General features: G+C 40.9%; 1 protein-coding gene across 3 annotated transcripts; it reads right to left on the bottom strand.

Moving 5' to 3' along the window:
* Positions 1 to 365: 365 nt before the first annotated feature.
* Positions 366 to 11261, bottom strand: LOC146636598 (carboxypeptidase Z-like). 3 transcript variants are annotated; one of them, XM_085350923.1, is made up of 11 exons: positions 11161 to 11261; positions 10674 to 10703; positions 9830 to 10204; positions 5484 to 5711; positions 5169 to 5395; positions 4744 to 4908; positions 4438 to 4596; positions 2154 to 2289; positions 1858 to 1997; positions 1621 to 1720; positions 366 to 709 (listed from the first exon to the last, which is right to left on the bottom strand). In XM_085350923.1, exons 1-11 carry the CDS (start codon positions 11231 to 11233, stop codon positions 366 to 368), a joined length of 1977 nt encoding a protein of 658 aa, XP_085207049.1. In that variant the 5' UTR covers positions 11234 to 11261. The 3 variants fall into 3 exon arrangements, with proteins under 3 accessions (XP_085207049.1, XP_085207051.1, XP_085207050.1); XM_085350925.1 differs by having other exon boundaries at positions 4744 to 4905; XM_085350924.1 differs by having other exon boundaries at positions 5484 to 5699.
* Between the last annotated feature and the right edge of the window lie 690 nt (positions 11262 to 11951).

Raw genomic sequence — 11951 nt, 5'->3', positions numbered from 1 at the left:
TTGCCCCCTAGTGGCCATCAGAAACCTTGTGTTTGGTAATTGTAAGTAGTCAGGGGTCAGGTCTAAATACGCCAATAATTCATGAAAAATATCGACAGTTCAGGTGAAATAGTGCTATAAAACTGCAGGTCAAATCTTTTAACGTGTTTTTTATTCAATCGTGGCCATTAACTAAAGTTATGTTACTGTCCAGGCAAAAGCTTGTAAGGCGCTTACATTATAATTCAGGTGTGGGCTTCGGACCAGACACAGCACATAAAGGCAAAATTGTGAAGCAGAAGTAGCATCAGTAAAAAGTAACACTTCCATGTTTTTCTGCATAATGTAGAAAGACAGACTCATTTCTTGCTTCTCTTGTTAAAGCTCTAATATTGCTTCAGCAGCCAGGTGGGGGAAGGTACTCCAGGCAAAGCAAAGTAATTCCACCACCAGGGCTTCTCTGCTCTCTCCTCTTGGTTCTGGCTCAAATCAGCCATCTGGGTGTAGTGCTGGTACTGGTTGTAAGGGTCAAACTTGTCGTAGGATGAGAAGTCCTCTTCCTGCGGGTCAAAGTTCACAGGCGCTTTCGGCAACACAAAGTCCACCCGGCCTGCAGTCTTCATGTGAGAGGGCAGCTGGATTCTCTTGGTGGCTCTGGTGTAGCCTTGCGCAGAGGCGGAGACTGTGTGGATGCCAGGAGTGAGGAGGCGCCAGTAGTCTCCATTTTCAGCTAGGGCAGGGAGAGAAAGGCTGAGTATTTGGGCTTTTAATTGGGCTTATAATCAACATGAATACACAGTACATGAGTACGAATATATTTGTAGAGAAATGTTCATTTTACACATCAAGATGGGTTTACACAACTTGCAGAAACCCTGTAATACAAACTGTGGGAGTAGGTGTTTGGTAGAACTGCAATGACCTTAATAACTTTAGTTGAAGTAAGATATTGATTTGGTTTCCAGGTACTTCCACCTCGAGAACCTAGATAGGATTTTTAATACAGACACCAGTGCCGATATTTGGCAATATGAAAAAAAACCCATATATATCAGAAATTGTTTACCTTTCTCAACACAAGAAATAAACTAAAATAAACAGATTACTCAGACAATATGACAAAAAAGTTGAGATTTGTCAATTATTATACGTTTTGTGCTGCTGTTAGTGACTACTTGATGCTGAATCTTGTTTTACTGTCACAACAAGGTGTTTACATACGATGCTTCTCAGATTCTCACTTGGTTATTGAATTTGTGGCCAAACGCATCTCACCTTAAGGAAAGTTGTAGAGTGCCTTACTGTGCAACAGTAACACTCATAACATGGTTGAAGGGTGGTTGGAAGGTTGTGATCAGAATAAACAATGATGTTATTGAGCTTTGTTATGAGCTTAATATAGGTTTTATGAAGAACCTGACACAGGAAGTTGTACTTATACAGGACAACTACCTCAAAATGCCTTTTTTGCCTTTATAGCTCATATCTTTTTAATATTTAAGATGCTACATATCTGAATTACTGAATAAAAATCATGTTGGCCATAAAGAGCTTAAGAATTGACTAAGAGACAAAACTAATGTCATAACTAAATGAAATTTTGTAAAGGCGTATGTTTTGTTAGCAGGTGATAGTTATTACCTGTTGTAATGTCGTGCTGTATCCCTCTGACAGATATCCTGGCACCTTTTATAGCATTTCCCTTTTCATCTTTTACAATCCCTTTGATGCCACGATGGGCCTGAGGACCAACACCCAAGAAAGTTGTTTACAAATAGATCATTTCATTCATCGCACTTGAGATTCAGTATGCTATTGCTAACATGTGCTGAACTGCCATGCCAACAAAAATCAGGATATCTGCTAAAAGAGTCTTACTATCTCCATAAATGAGAGCAAAGATTCTTGGTTTTCATGCCAGGCAAAGGCCAGTTCCTCTTCAGGGGGAAATCTATCACATCCCACATTCACAGTCACCTCAAAGCAGTTGGTGTGGAGATAGTTGAAGTCTTGCATTCCTGACCACAAAAAAACAAAAATCCAAAAAACACACTCACAGGTTCATAACTGGTCTTACACCACCCTCTAGCAGACTCAGCAGACAACAGCACTTTCCTTCCTGACTCAGAAATCTATTTTACTTCTCTGGATTTGTGCCCCCCCCCCAAACTCACCGCCTGCCAAGCTGGACCACTGAGCTGCATTAACGATCCCTTTCTGGCTCTGAGTACGAGACGATCCACAGCGTGCGTTTTCATTGGACATGGTTTCGTGGGCATTTGCATAAGTTGCTGCGATAAATTTGAAAACCTGCAAAATGTAAAACTGGTTAACTGTTTCTCCCTTTGTTCAGATGAAAAAATAACCACTGATTTAAACCACATGTTCACAGGGTTTTACCGGGGCAACAAGCATAAATAAAAAATCAGAGTCTGCTGATCTTAATAATGTTTTGTCCTATTTTTTTGCCATCTGTTTTCTGTTGTTAGCAATGACTCATTGCTTCCTACCTTCCCTCAAAGAGCAGTAAACAGGCATGTCACTGCATTAAGTGTTTTATGGGAGCACACTGCAAATAATATTCAATATTACACCTTACTTACCAGTCCCGTTACAGTTGTAGTAGCTGTAGTCTAAACCATCATGGGTCCTTCACTTTATAGCCTTTAACTCATTAAAACATGACTGATATATTGCATAAAGTAAGAATATAAGGGTGTAGAAGGTTTTCAGAACTGACCAGTGACTGTAGGAAAAAGCATAGAGCAGTGTGCACTCCTGGAGGATGCACACTCGGTCACAAAGGATGCACTGGTGTATCTTTTGTGTTTATATTTATCATACAGTCATGTCAGGTATCATTTAATTAACACTGCTTTAAAAAGGCTTTCTCCTTTTTTTTAAAAATCCCCATTGCCCCGGCTCCTCGCTCCAAGGGAATCCTCACCTCTTTTATTTGCTTGTGAGTTGGGAGGCCTAGGATGCAATGGGAGGAGTCAAGTAGGGCTGCCACGATTAGTCGACTAGTCACGATTACGTCGACTATCAAAATCATCGACGACTAATTTAATAGTCGACGCATTGTTTGAAGCTTTGTAAGATCCCAAAAGACGCAGGAATAAGTAGTAGGATTTAAGAGTGTAATAACGGACTGAAACAGAAGATGGCAGCACTGCATGTACAAGGATGCCAGCTGCCGTTAAACCCCGAAGAAGAAGAAGCTGTGTCCCAGAATTCATAGCGCGGACCAGCACAGTTGCCAACAATGGCGGCAGCTAGTTAGTTTTAATATTACTCTTATTATTCTTTCTGGGTCACAAAATAAAGTTTAACATATTTTCAGGCAAGAATGTAGCTGTGGAAACTTCAAATATCTGCTCAGTTTATCAAGACACTGCATATTTTCAAAAGTGCTCCGACGTTTTCGGAGACGTCTGTTACCCACTAGCTCGATAGCTAGCCGGGGGCAAAGCTCACTAGAGTCCGTGAGAACACCGGACTCCCGGCAAATCATTTTCAAACCCACCGCAGTCTTTCGCTACTCAGGTTAAACATATATAAGTCACTTAGATAACTTACAAATGTTATTGTTTGGCTTTTTTAGTATTTTATTTGTTCCTGAGTAAATCGGTTTGGCTGAGAAATAAAGTTATAGTTTTTACACAGCTGAATAAACGACAACTGATTATCAGAAATGTGAGATGCTCGAGAATATACTCCGGTGTCCTGTTATATTTTAGATAGCAAGGAGCAGACGAGACTGAGTTTATTAAACTCCAACGAAACAATCTGCAGATTTCATTAAACTTTAATAAACTATCATCTTGTCTTTATTTTTAGTTAAAATATACCTTAAACACTTCAAGCTGTAAGCTAATGATAGTTATATAAGAGCAAATACGTGCTGGTGCAATAAGCTGTACGTTTTACGTCCAATGGATGCATGATCTGATTAGTCGACTAATCCAAAAAATAATCGGTGACTAGTCGACTATCAAAATCGTTTGTGGCAGCCCTAGAGTCAAGGATGCCCAATTTTGCATGAGAAAGAGGGGAATATATACACTGAGAACTGGATTAAACATGCAATTAAATTATGGTTAGGTTCACATCTAACACGTCCAACCATTTATGTGAAACTAATACGTTTAAGAGACGCGCTCTTCATCTTGTAGTTTATGCTTGTTTAGCATTGGTTGACCCACCATTTACCTGGTAGATGTTAAAAGATTAAAAAGGCAAATCAAATAACCAGAATGTCTGTGGTTACAGTCAACAGTCTATTCTTTTTCCAGCTTCCTCTAAACATATACTACATGTTCATACCTGTACTGATGACAGTAATAATTGAGGTCCTTTATATTTTCTGGTTTTTAGGGTTTGTTTAGGTTTCACTTTGTTTTTGATTATTACAAACTATCCTTTAACTCTATAAGTTTCCCAAAGAACCCTTTTTACCTTATCATCTGGGGTTGGGCAGAACATTTCATGTCCCAATGGGTGTTTGGACAGATCATAAGGGTAAGACACCACCAAGTCTCCACCATGGAAGTTAGCGGAGAGCACAAACGGGATGGAGCGGACCCACTTCATGACAGCGTAGGTCTCTGGTGCAACCTGGATTTCAGCATTAACACTTCTTATTGGTCTAACTGATTAAGTCAGTTTATTGTAAAGAGGCAAACTTTGCAACAGCACAGCTCGTTATTTCATAAAGTATGTGCAGTGTCATTCACTATATATGGATAAGGATTTATACTGTACCTTACCAAACCAGTAATAGTCTGGGATTAGGATGTGGTCGGTGCGGTAGCCCTTTTGTCTGCGTCTGCTGTAAACGATGGACGTCAGGTCGGGGAAGTTTCTGTTCAGGTCGATGTTTTGGGCGTTATTTCGGCCGATGTTCCAAGAATCATATCTTTGATCCTCCTGAGGAATAAGTATTATTGCCTTATTAATAATATGTGTTTTAGATAGTAGCAGTATGAGTCATCCAGAAATTGCCATTCAACTATAACAGACTACAATATATTCTGTAAGGTGAGCGTTTGGCTTCGTGCTCATGGGCATCAATTTAAAGAGCTGATGTTCTGCTGCACTGTGCAGGGAATCATGCATTACTAATTACTTAACTATTGACTCAAACTGCACATCAATATATTTACTGCTTGTAACTGTAAATAGCTCACCTGCTCAAAATCGTAGTTATTGTCACTGACTCCGGAAACAGCCAACTCATACCCATCGGGGTTCATGGAGGGCAGAATGTGGATGCGGGTGGTGTTGATTAGAGTCTGAATCCGCTCGTTGCCGAGCAAATACTCTGAGCACAAGTGCTGAGCCAAGTAGATGAGTAGTTGGCGGCCAAGGACTTCATTTCCATGCATGTTCCCAATATACTTTACCTCCGGCTCAACTGTATGTAGAGAGCCACGTTTAAGTTTTACCTACATTTGTAAGAGAAAAGAAAGCAGACCTTATGAAGACTGAGGAGCCTGACTTACGTAGTTCATGCTCTCCGGGATTGTTAGAGAACTCGATCACAAGCAGCTCTCTGCCCTCCATACTGCGGCCTATGCTGTAGGTCCGGGCTATGCCGGAGCACTGCTCCTCAGTCTTCTTTAAGACACTGATCAGGTCAGTGTTGGAATGATAGGTGAACTGCAAAGTGTCAGGAGAGTCCGCAGTGAGTAGAATATCCAGGCCATCAGCAGCTTCTTCTTCCTCCTGCCCTGTAGAGACAAGCATAGTTACTGGAAATCTGCAAGCTGCTCTGCAAGCTGCTTTGCAACCCTTCACCACTCCAGCTCATCTTTTTAATCAATGCCAGTTCTGTTGCTCATCCCACAACCAGCTTTTTATGTATGCACACAGAGTAAGGTCCCAAAACAGACACACTACCGTGGCTCAGGGGGTTGGGAATCGCATCTGTAACCGGAAGGTCGCCGGTTCGATCCCTGTCCTTGGGCAAGACACTTTACCCTACTTGCCTACTGGTGTTGGCCAGAGGGGCCGATGGCGTGATATGGCAGCCTCGCTTCTGTCAGCCTGCCCCAGGGCAGCTGTGGCTACAACTGTAGCTACCTCCACCAGCGTGTGAGAGTGAATGAATAGTGGTATTGTAAAGTGCTTTGGGTGCCTAGAAAAAGCGCTATATAAATCCAATCCATTATTATTATATTATCACAGTGGGTTTTAACACCCTCTTTTTAGGGGCTGTTAGGTGAAGCTGGCTTAACAATGACTTGTTCTATCTCACCTACCTCAAATGGAAGTACTATCCTTATTTGTGTAAGGTTTTCCAGGGTATAAATATTGCAGTTTACAACAGAAATCTAAAGGAGAAAAAGTTGAAGCACTTCAAATCTATAATTAGTTAGAAGTGTTTATTTCAACTGCCACCCCGCCCCTCCCCCAAAGTCTGTACAAGTCTGCCCTGATTTTAGGATTCACACTTATTTCTGACACCAGCTGAGACCAGACCTAGAAAGGCTGTAAAACCTTTCGCTGCTGGTTTAAAAAACATGATTTATGCAGTGTAAAACTGTATTATACAAAAACTTTAACATCTATGACTGCAACACAGAGCTGCTGGCTACATTATAAGCTACAGATGGTTTATGTAAACACTTCCTGCGCGTCATATTGTGGAGAAATCATCCCAAATGGTACGTGCACTCACACCTCTGAGGCCCTTTCTTTTTCCCTAATATGTCTTTGCATAGATACAATTTAAAGGGTGGAAAACACAGAGTAGCACAAGACAATCATATAACAAAAAATCATAGTACAAAGAAAAACAACCCAAGACCAACTGCATGTTTTATAAATATATTGATAATTGACACTACTGTATTGATAATTTATCTCAATAGAAAGTGGAAGATTACATAGTGTATGCTTGGCCAATATGGAAATTTTAAATTTTAAGACTGATGCAGATATTTAGTGATTTCAAAAACCCAAACAGATTCCCATCATGTTTGTTATCTGTAGTTATTTAAGAATCCTTGTTGACAATGAAGTCTTCTTTCATTCTTTCATTCAATCTGAAGAAGATGCACCTCTGTGTATAAATAGTATGACCTCCATTGTGTTTGAGCCTCTGATGAAGGTCGGCGAAATAAATTAGTAGAGTTGAGGTTTGCGAATTATTTCGCTTAAGTTTCGTGCTAGCACTACCTAATGCTTCTGCTTGGATCAGCTTGTTGTTGCATTTGAGTGCCCTCTGGTGGATAAATTATGTAACATCATGTTGTGGTTGATTGTTTCTCTCGTTTCCACTTTTTCAAAATTTTTATTTATCGGCCTTTATAAATACTGATATGAGCCAATATCGGTCCCTAGTATACCGCACCCGAATTATGTTTTTACATTTATGTAATGTGAAGATTTAATATTATCAGGATTTTTTAAATGCCACATGAGGAAATCAACCCATCACATTGCGCCACAAACACTGACCCAGTCTGCCTACAAACATTAAGTTTTATTGTGCTGAGTGATAGAAGTAAAGTTAGCTTCACTGCTGCAAAATAAAGGAGTAAGACGATGTCAGGCAGCGGACCAAAGAACTGAGAGGCCCGTGAGGGGAGTCCAAACTTAAGAATGCATTGTAGTATCTGCTACAGCTTGTTGTTTTATTATTTAAGATGATATAGTTATGTTTATAAGGGTGCATTCAGGAGAACACTGTTAACGCAGGCCTTTAATCGCCCTCGTGAGTGTTACTGTCCTAATTAGAGATGGACCGATCCGATATTACGTATCGGTATCGGTCCGATACTGACCTAAATGACTGGATCGGATATCGGAGAAAAATAAAAAATGTAATCCGATCCATTAAATATCACGAAAGCACCTCACAAAACTTGCAACACGCCGTAACTCACCTCAGAACGTTAGCATGTCGGAGCAGTATGCATCACGTGATAGAGCGGCTGTGGCATGCGGGACCTGTGGTCTGGATAGCATTTGGAGCTTCGCTAGCAACCCGGCATTTCATCTCCGACAAAGTTATCCCCGAGAGAAGTAAAGCAAGTGTGTAAGTCCATCTCTGAATGTTTGTAAAGCATTCCTGCGTTAAGCTTAACGAGCGACTGCCTCTCGCTCTCCAGCTGCTACTTCAATCGTGAAACTGCTTAAATGATCAGCTGATCGGCTTTTCTGTCGCGAGTCCGTCTTTGTTTTTGGCCCACTTTGCACCAGAAAGAGGAAACCAGCGGCTGAACAACAGCAGCACGTTTAAGCTTGATCAGCTGTTGTTAGAATGTATTTAATATTACTTTCTACTCGAGGATCTTTTTCTACGCAGCTGACGCTGGTAACTGTGCAGGGGCGGATCTAGCAAAGTTTAGCCAGGGGGGCCGATAGGGCATTAACTGGGAAAAGGGGGCACAAAGACATACTTTTCTTTCTTATTCTCATTTAAAATGTCTAGCTTTTAATAAATAATTATCTGACACCCAAAGTTTTAATTTGATGTAAAATGAATAGAAGTCAATTACTGTATATAGTGACTATTAAGTCTAATATATATACCCTAGTAAGCTATAGTACTTTTTCCTTTGGGAAGGTACCATCTGTGCAGTCTGCAATTTTGTTGAAGAAAGATGTTGAGTCTATTTAATATTTCTTGAAAAATAATTGATTTCTGTGCATTTTTTTTCACACTGCATCAAATTAAGGTTGATTACGTCGATTAAGCATCATGAGGTGGCGCGTGAGGGGTGGTTCCCTATTTTTTATTTATTTATTTTTGTTGTTGCTGGGAGTTGGAACCCTATTAGTTAGGTTGCTTAATATTTACGCTAAGTACTCTTTAAAATACCAGAATAGGGAGGATGGTGTAGGTCTAAGTTTATTAGATTGATCAGTATTGCTGAACTATGAAATATTTTTTTTGTATACAGGTATAACAGAATAGCTTTAGTGTAGTTGTTGTTTTAAACTTGAGTATGAACTTATACAAAATGCAGCAAGATATTTTAAAAAACAGTTTTGTTGATTAAAAAACACTATATCGGATTCATATCGGTATCGGCAGATATCCAAATTTATGATATCGGTATCGGTATCGGACATAAAAAAAGTGGTATCGTGCCATCTCTAGTCCTAATATGATACACAGTGAAAGAAGAACAGCTGGAGTTCTTACACTGATATCAGGCTAACCTGCTACCAGACTGTGCATCATGAAAGTTTTGGAACAATTTAAAAAGCACTACCTGCATACACTTCATGAAATGTACACATTATACTGTCTATAAATGTTGAAATGACACAACTTAACTACTCAAATTGGTTCCATGTGTCTGTGCAGAAGTTGCTGCTGTTCACGCGCTCATCTGGTTCACACATGGAGATGCAACGAGTGGTAGCAAAATACATATTTGGGTCTGTTATTGTTTTTGTGTTTTGTTTTTTACTATAAAGACTTTTCAGCTATTTGGGCAAGATATGATTTAGCAATGTGTGCCTTTCTGTGGTTCATTGTGGGTTGTTTATAAAGCCACTGCCAATAAAAACACCAGAAGATAACCACAGGATCAAGGATTAGTGACAGTTTATAGGGGAAGTAAGGCATTCCAGTTAGGCTATATCTTAAAGTGAGCCACATAAGCATCTCTGCAAACCAGATGCCTTCAGAATGTGTTTAGGAGAAGGAGTGCACTGCTGAAATTTTCATGCCTGCTTTTTATTTGAGTTGCTCTTTTTTTCAGGTGGAAAAAAGAAGCTAATGTCAGTATTTAAAACATTTACACGGATGTCATCAGCCACAGCCAAGACTAAGGCCAATTCAGGTCAACAAAGGTCAACATAATGACAGTATGCTGTGATTATATCTCACCTCTGAGGCCCTCCAGGGGGTCATAACATCCCTCTTGGTCGCTGACAAAGAAGCGATCGCAGTCGAGGAAGTAGGGCCAGGCCATCTGTATCTTGTCAAACGTGCGACTGCATCTTCTGCGCACGGCTTCACACGTGCTGCGGCACGGCTTCAGCACCTTCTCCTTCTCACAACGTGGGGCCAACACCGAGCAGCCCAGCATGCGAATCTCTGGGTTACAATCTCCGCCCAGCAGAGATTCAGCCACGCTGATGAGGAGGTACTCAGCGCCAGCTTCAGCATCCTCACGAGTCTTGTGACCGAGGATGTTTGGGAACATGGTTTGAGCGTAGGGCATGTCATCGCAGTAGTACAGCATTAGATCTGTGCATTTGGCTGAGTAGAAAAATTCCACAATGAAGACAGATCAGGGATCAGCTTAGAAAGTAACAGATCAAGACGTGTATCTCCATCTGTTGCAGCGCTTAATCATGAGCTTCACTGTGCCGTCCTCAATCATCTAGTCCTAAATATTTCTATTATCTCTGGAAATTAGAATTTGAATATTTCATGCTGCCATCGATCATCTAAAAATACTCAATGATTTTATGGCTTTGGGGACAGATTCCACTAAAACTACACCCACTATCATTTATAATCTCCTCCTGTTTGTTGTGAAAAACAGTCCTGTTGCAGTCACTTGGCATATTAGGGGGGGGGAGAAGGGGGACTTTGAGGCTTGGTTTTTTCCAGTGTTAGAGGCACAAAAAACTGATTGGTTAGAAATTAGAAAGTGTACAGAAAAGCAAGTTAGCAAACAGCACATGCATGACACTTTTCTTGCTTTAAGCCCATGGGTACTTACGTTTTTCTTCTATTATTGGCTTGCACTGTCCTGCAAGACATACCAGCATGCCATTAGCTGACACTGAGTAGACACTAGATGGCAGGGTGGTTTTTGTAAATGCTACAGTGGGGCCTACAGAACACTGCTCGCTTCAACAACTCTCTATAAAGCCAGTCAGTGTGCAAAGAATCATTAAGTCCCTCGAGGATCACATTTTCCACGACTATAAATCGTATTCATTAAACTTGCTTCCATCTAAAACATTAACACCATCTGTCAGACTTTAGATCTGTCACCATCTAATTCAGCTCACTCATCCTGTAGCTTTAGGTTTTTTTAAAGTTATATACAAGAATTTTTCACAAGTCTAATTGAACAAAAATGAGCTTCTGAATCAAGAATAGTCCACAGCCTGCACGTGACGTCCTGTCCAGTTTTTGCGCGGCCGGTCCAGATGCGCACATCAGCATAAAGTTTGTTATCGCAAAAAGTGCAGAAAGTTTACCTCGAAACTTCGGGTCGCATCGCGGAGGAGCACAAGACGCAAAAACCAACAACTGCAGCAGGATCAGCAGCATGATGCGCACTTTCCGACACTTATGTTCCGTTTCGATGTGGCACCTCACACACTGAGCCAGAGGGCGTGAGTGTGCGCGTTGGAGTGTCCCAAGTCTGCAAAACTTTCCTCCGAGCAACTCTGTGAGCCACTTTATTACAAGCATTACGGTTTCCTATCGAGTTACAGAGGAAATGGCTCTGAGGTAAAACGGGGATAAGTGCATGAAAGGATGGGCAAATTTTCGCTCACATTTTGCTGCGTCTTCGTTTTTCAGTACGGCTGGTGGCTGTTTCACGGGCCTGCTGCTGGGTTTAACTCGAAACTCAAAACTGGCTCTGCGTATTTAGACTAGTAACCTCACATTTTCACTTCACATGAATCCTCATTCTGAAGAATAATAATTTATAGTGTAAGGACAAGAAAGACATTGTGGACAAAACAAGACACCCCCCATAATCTTTAGTGACAATATTGTAGTTAGTTAAATGGTCTGATTGTTCACATCTGTATTTTCTTTGATTGTGGTAAAATAATGTGTGCCCCAGTCTCCAAAAATGACATAGTGCAGGAAGCGTAGTTATTCCTCCGTTACACCACAAGAGGGAGTATCCCCTAAAATGAGCAGCTCTAGCGGGAGTAAAGAAGCCAGCCACTACCCATAAGGCAGTGCGCCTATAAGCGTTATGTGAGACTGCAAAAGTGTGTAACGCTGTGCTATGTCCATGTATATATTTGCA

The sequence above is a fragment of the Diplotaxodon limnothrissa genome, linkage group LG3, assembly GCF_057381915.1.
Source record: "Diplotaxodon limnothrissa isolate DT_005_m linkage group LG3, D_limnothrissa_male_GT1.1, whole genome shotgun sequence".
Classification (NCBI taxonomy): Eukaryota; Metazoa; Chordata; class Actinopteri; order Cichliformes; family Cichlidae; genus Diplotaxodon; species Diplotaxodon limnothrissa.
The sequence above is the reverse complement of the archived record's forward strand: the minus strand, read 5'-3'. Positions and strand labels throughout refer to the sequence as shown.

What these genes read in the sequence shown, in the direction of transcription:
- LOC146636598 (XM_085350923.1), bottom strand. Translation starts at nt 11,233, where the DNA reads ATGCTGCTGATCCTGCTGCAGTTGTTGGTTTTTGCGTCTTGTGCTCCT. An exon ending in GCCAATAATAGAAGAAAAAC is followed by an intron (nt 10,205 to 10,673) that starts GTAAGTACCCAT and finishes TTTTCTACTCAG; the next exon opens with CCAAATGCACAGATCTAATG. An exon ending in GCCCAACCCCAGATGATAAG is followed by an intron (nt 2,290 to 4,437) that starts GTAAAAAGGGTT and finishes TACATTTTGCAG; the next exon opens with GTTTTCAAATTTATCGCAGC.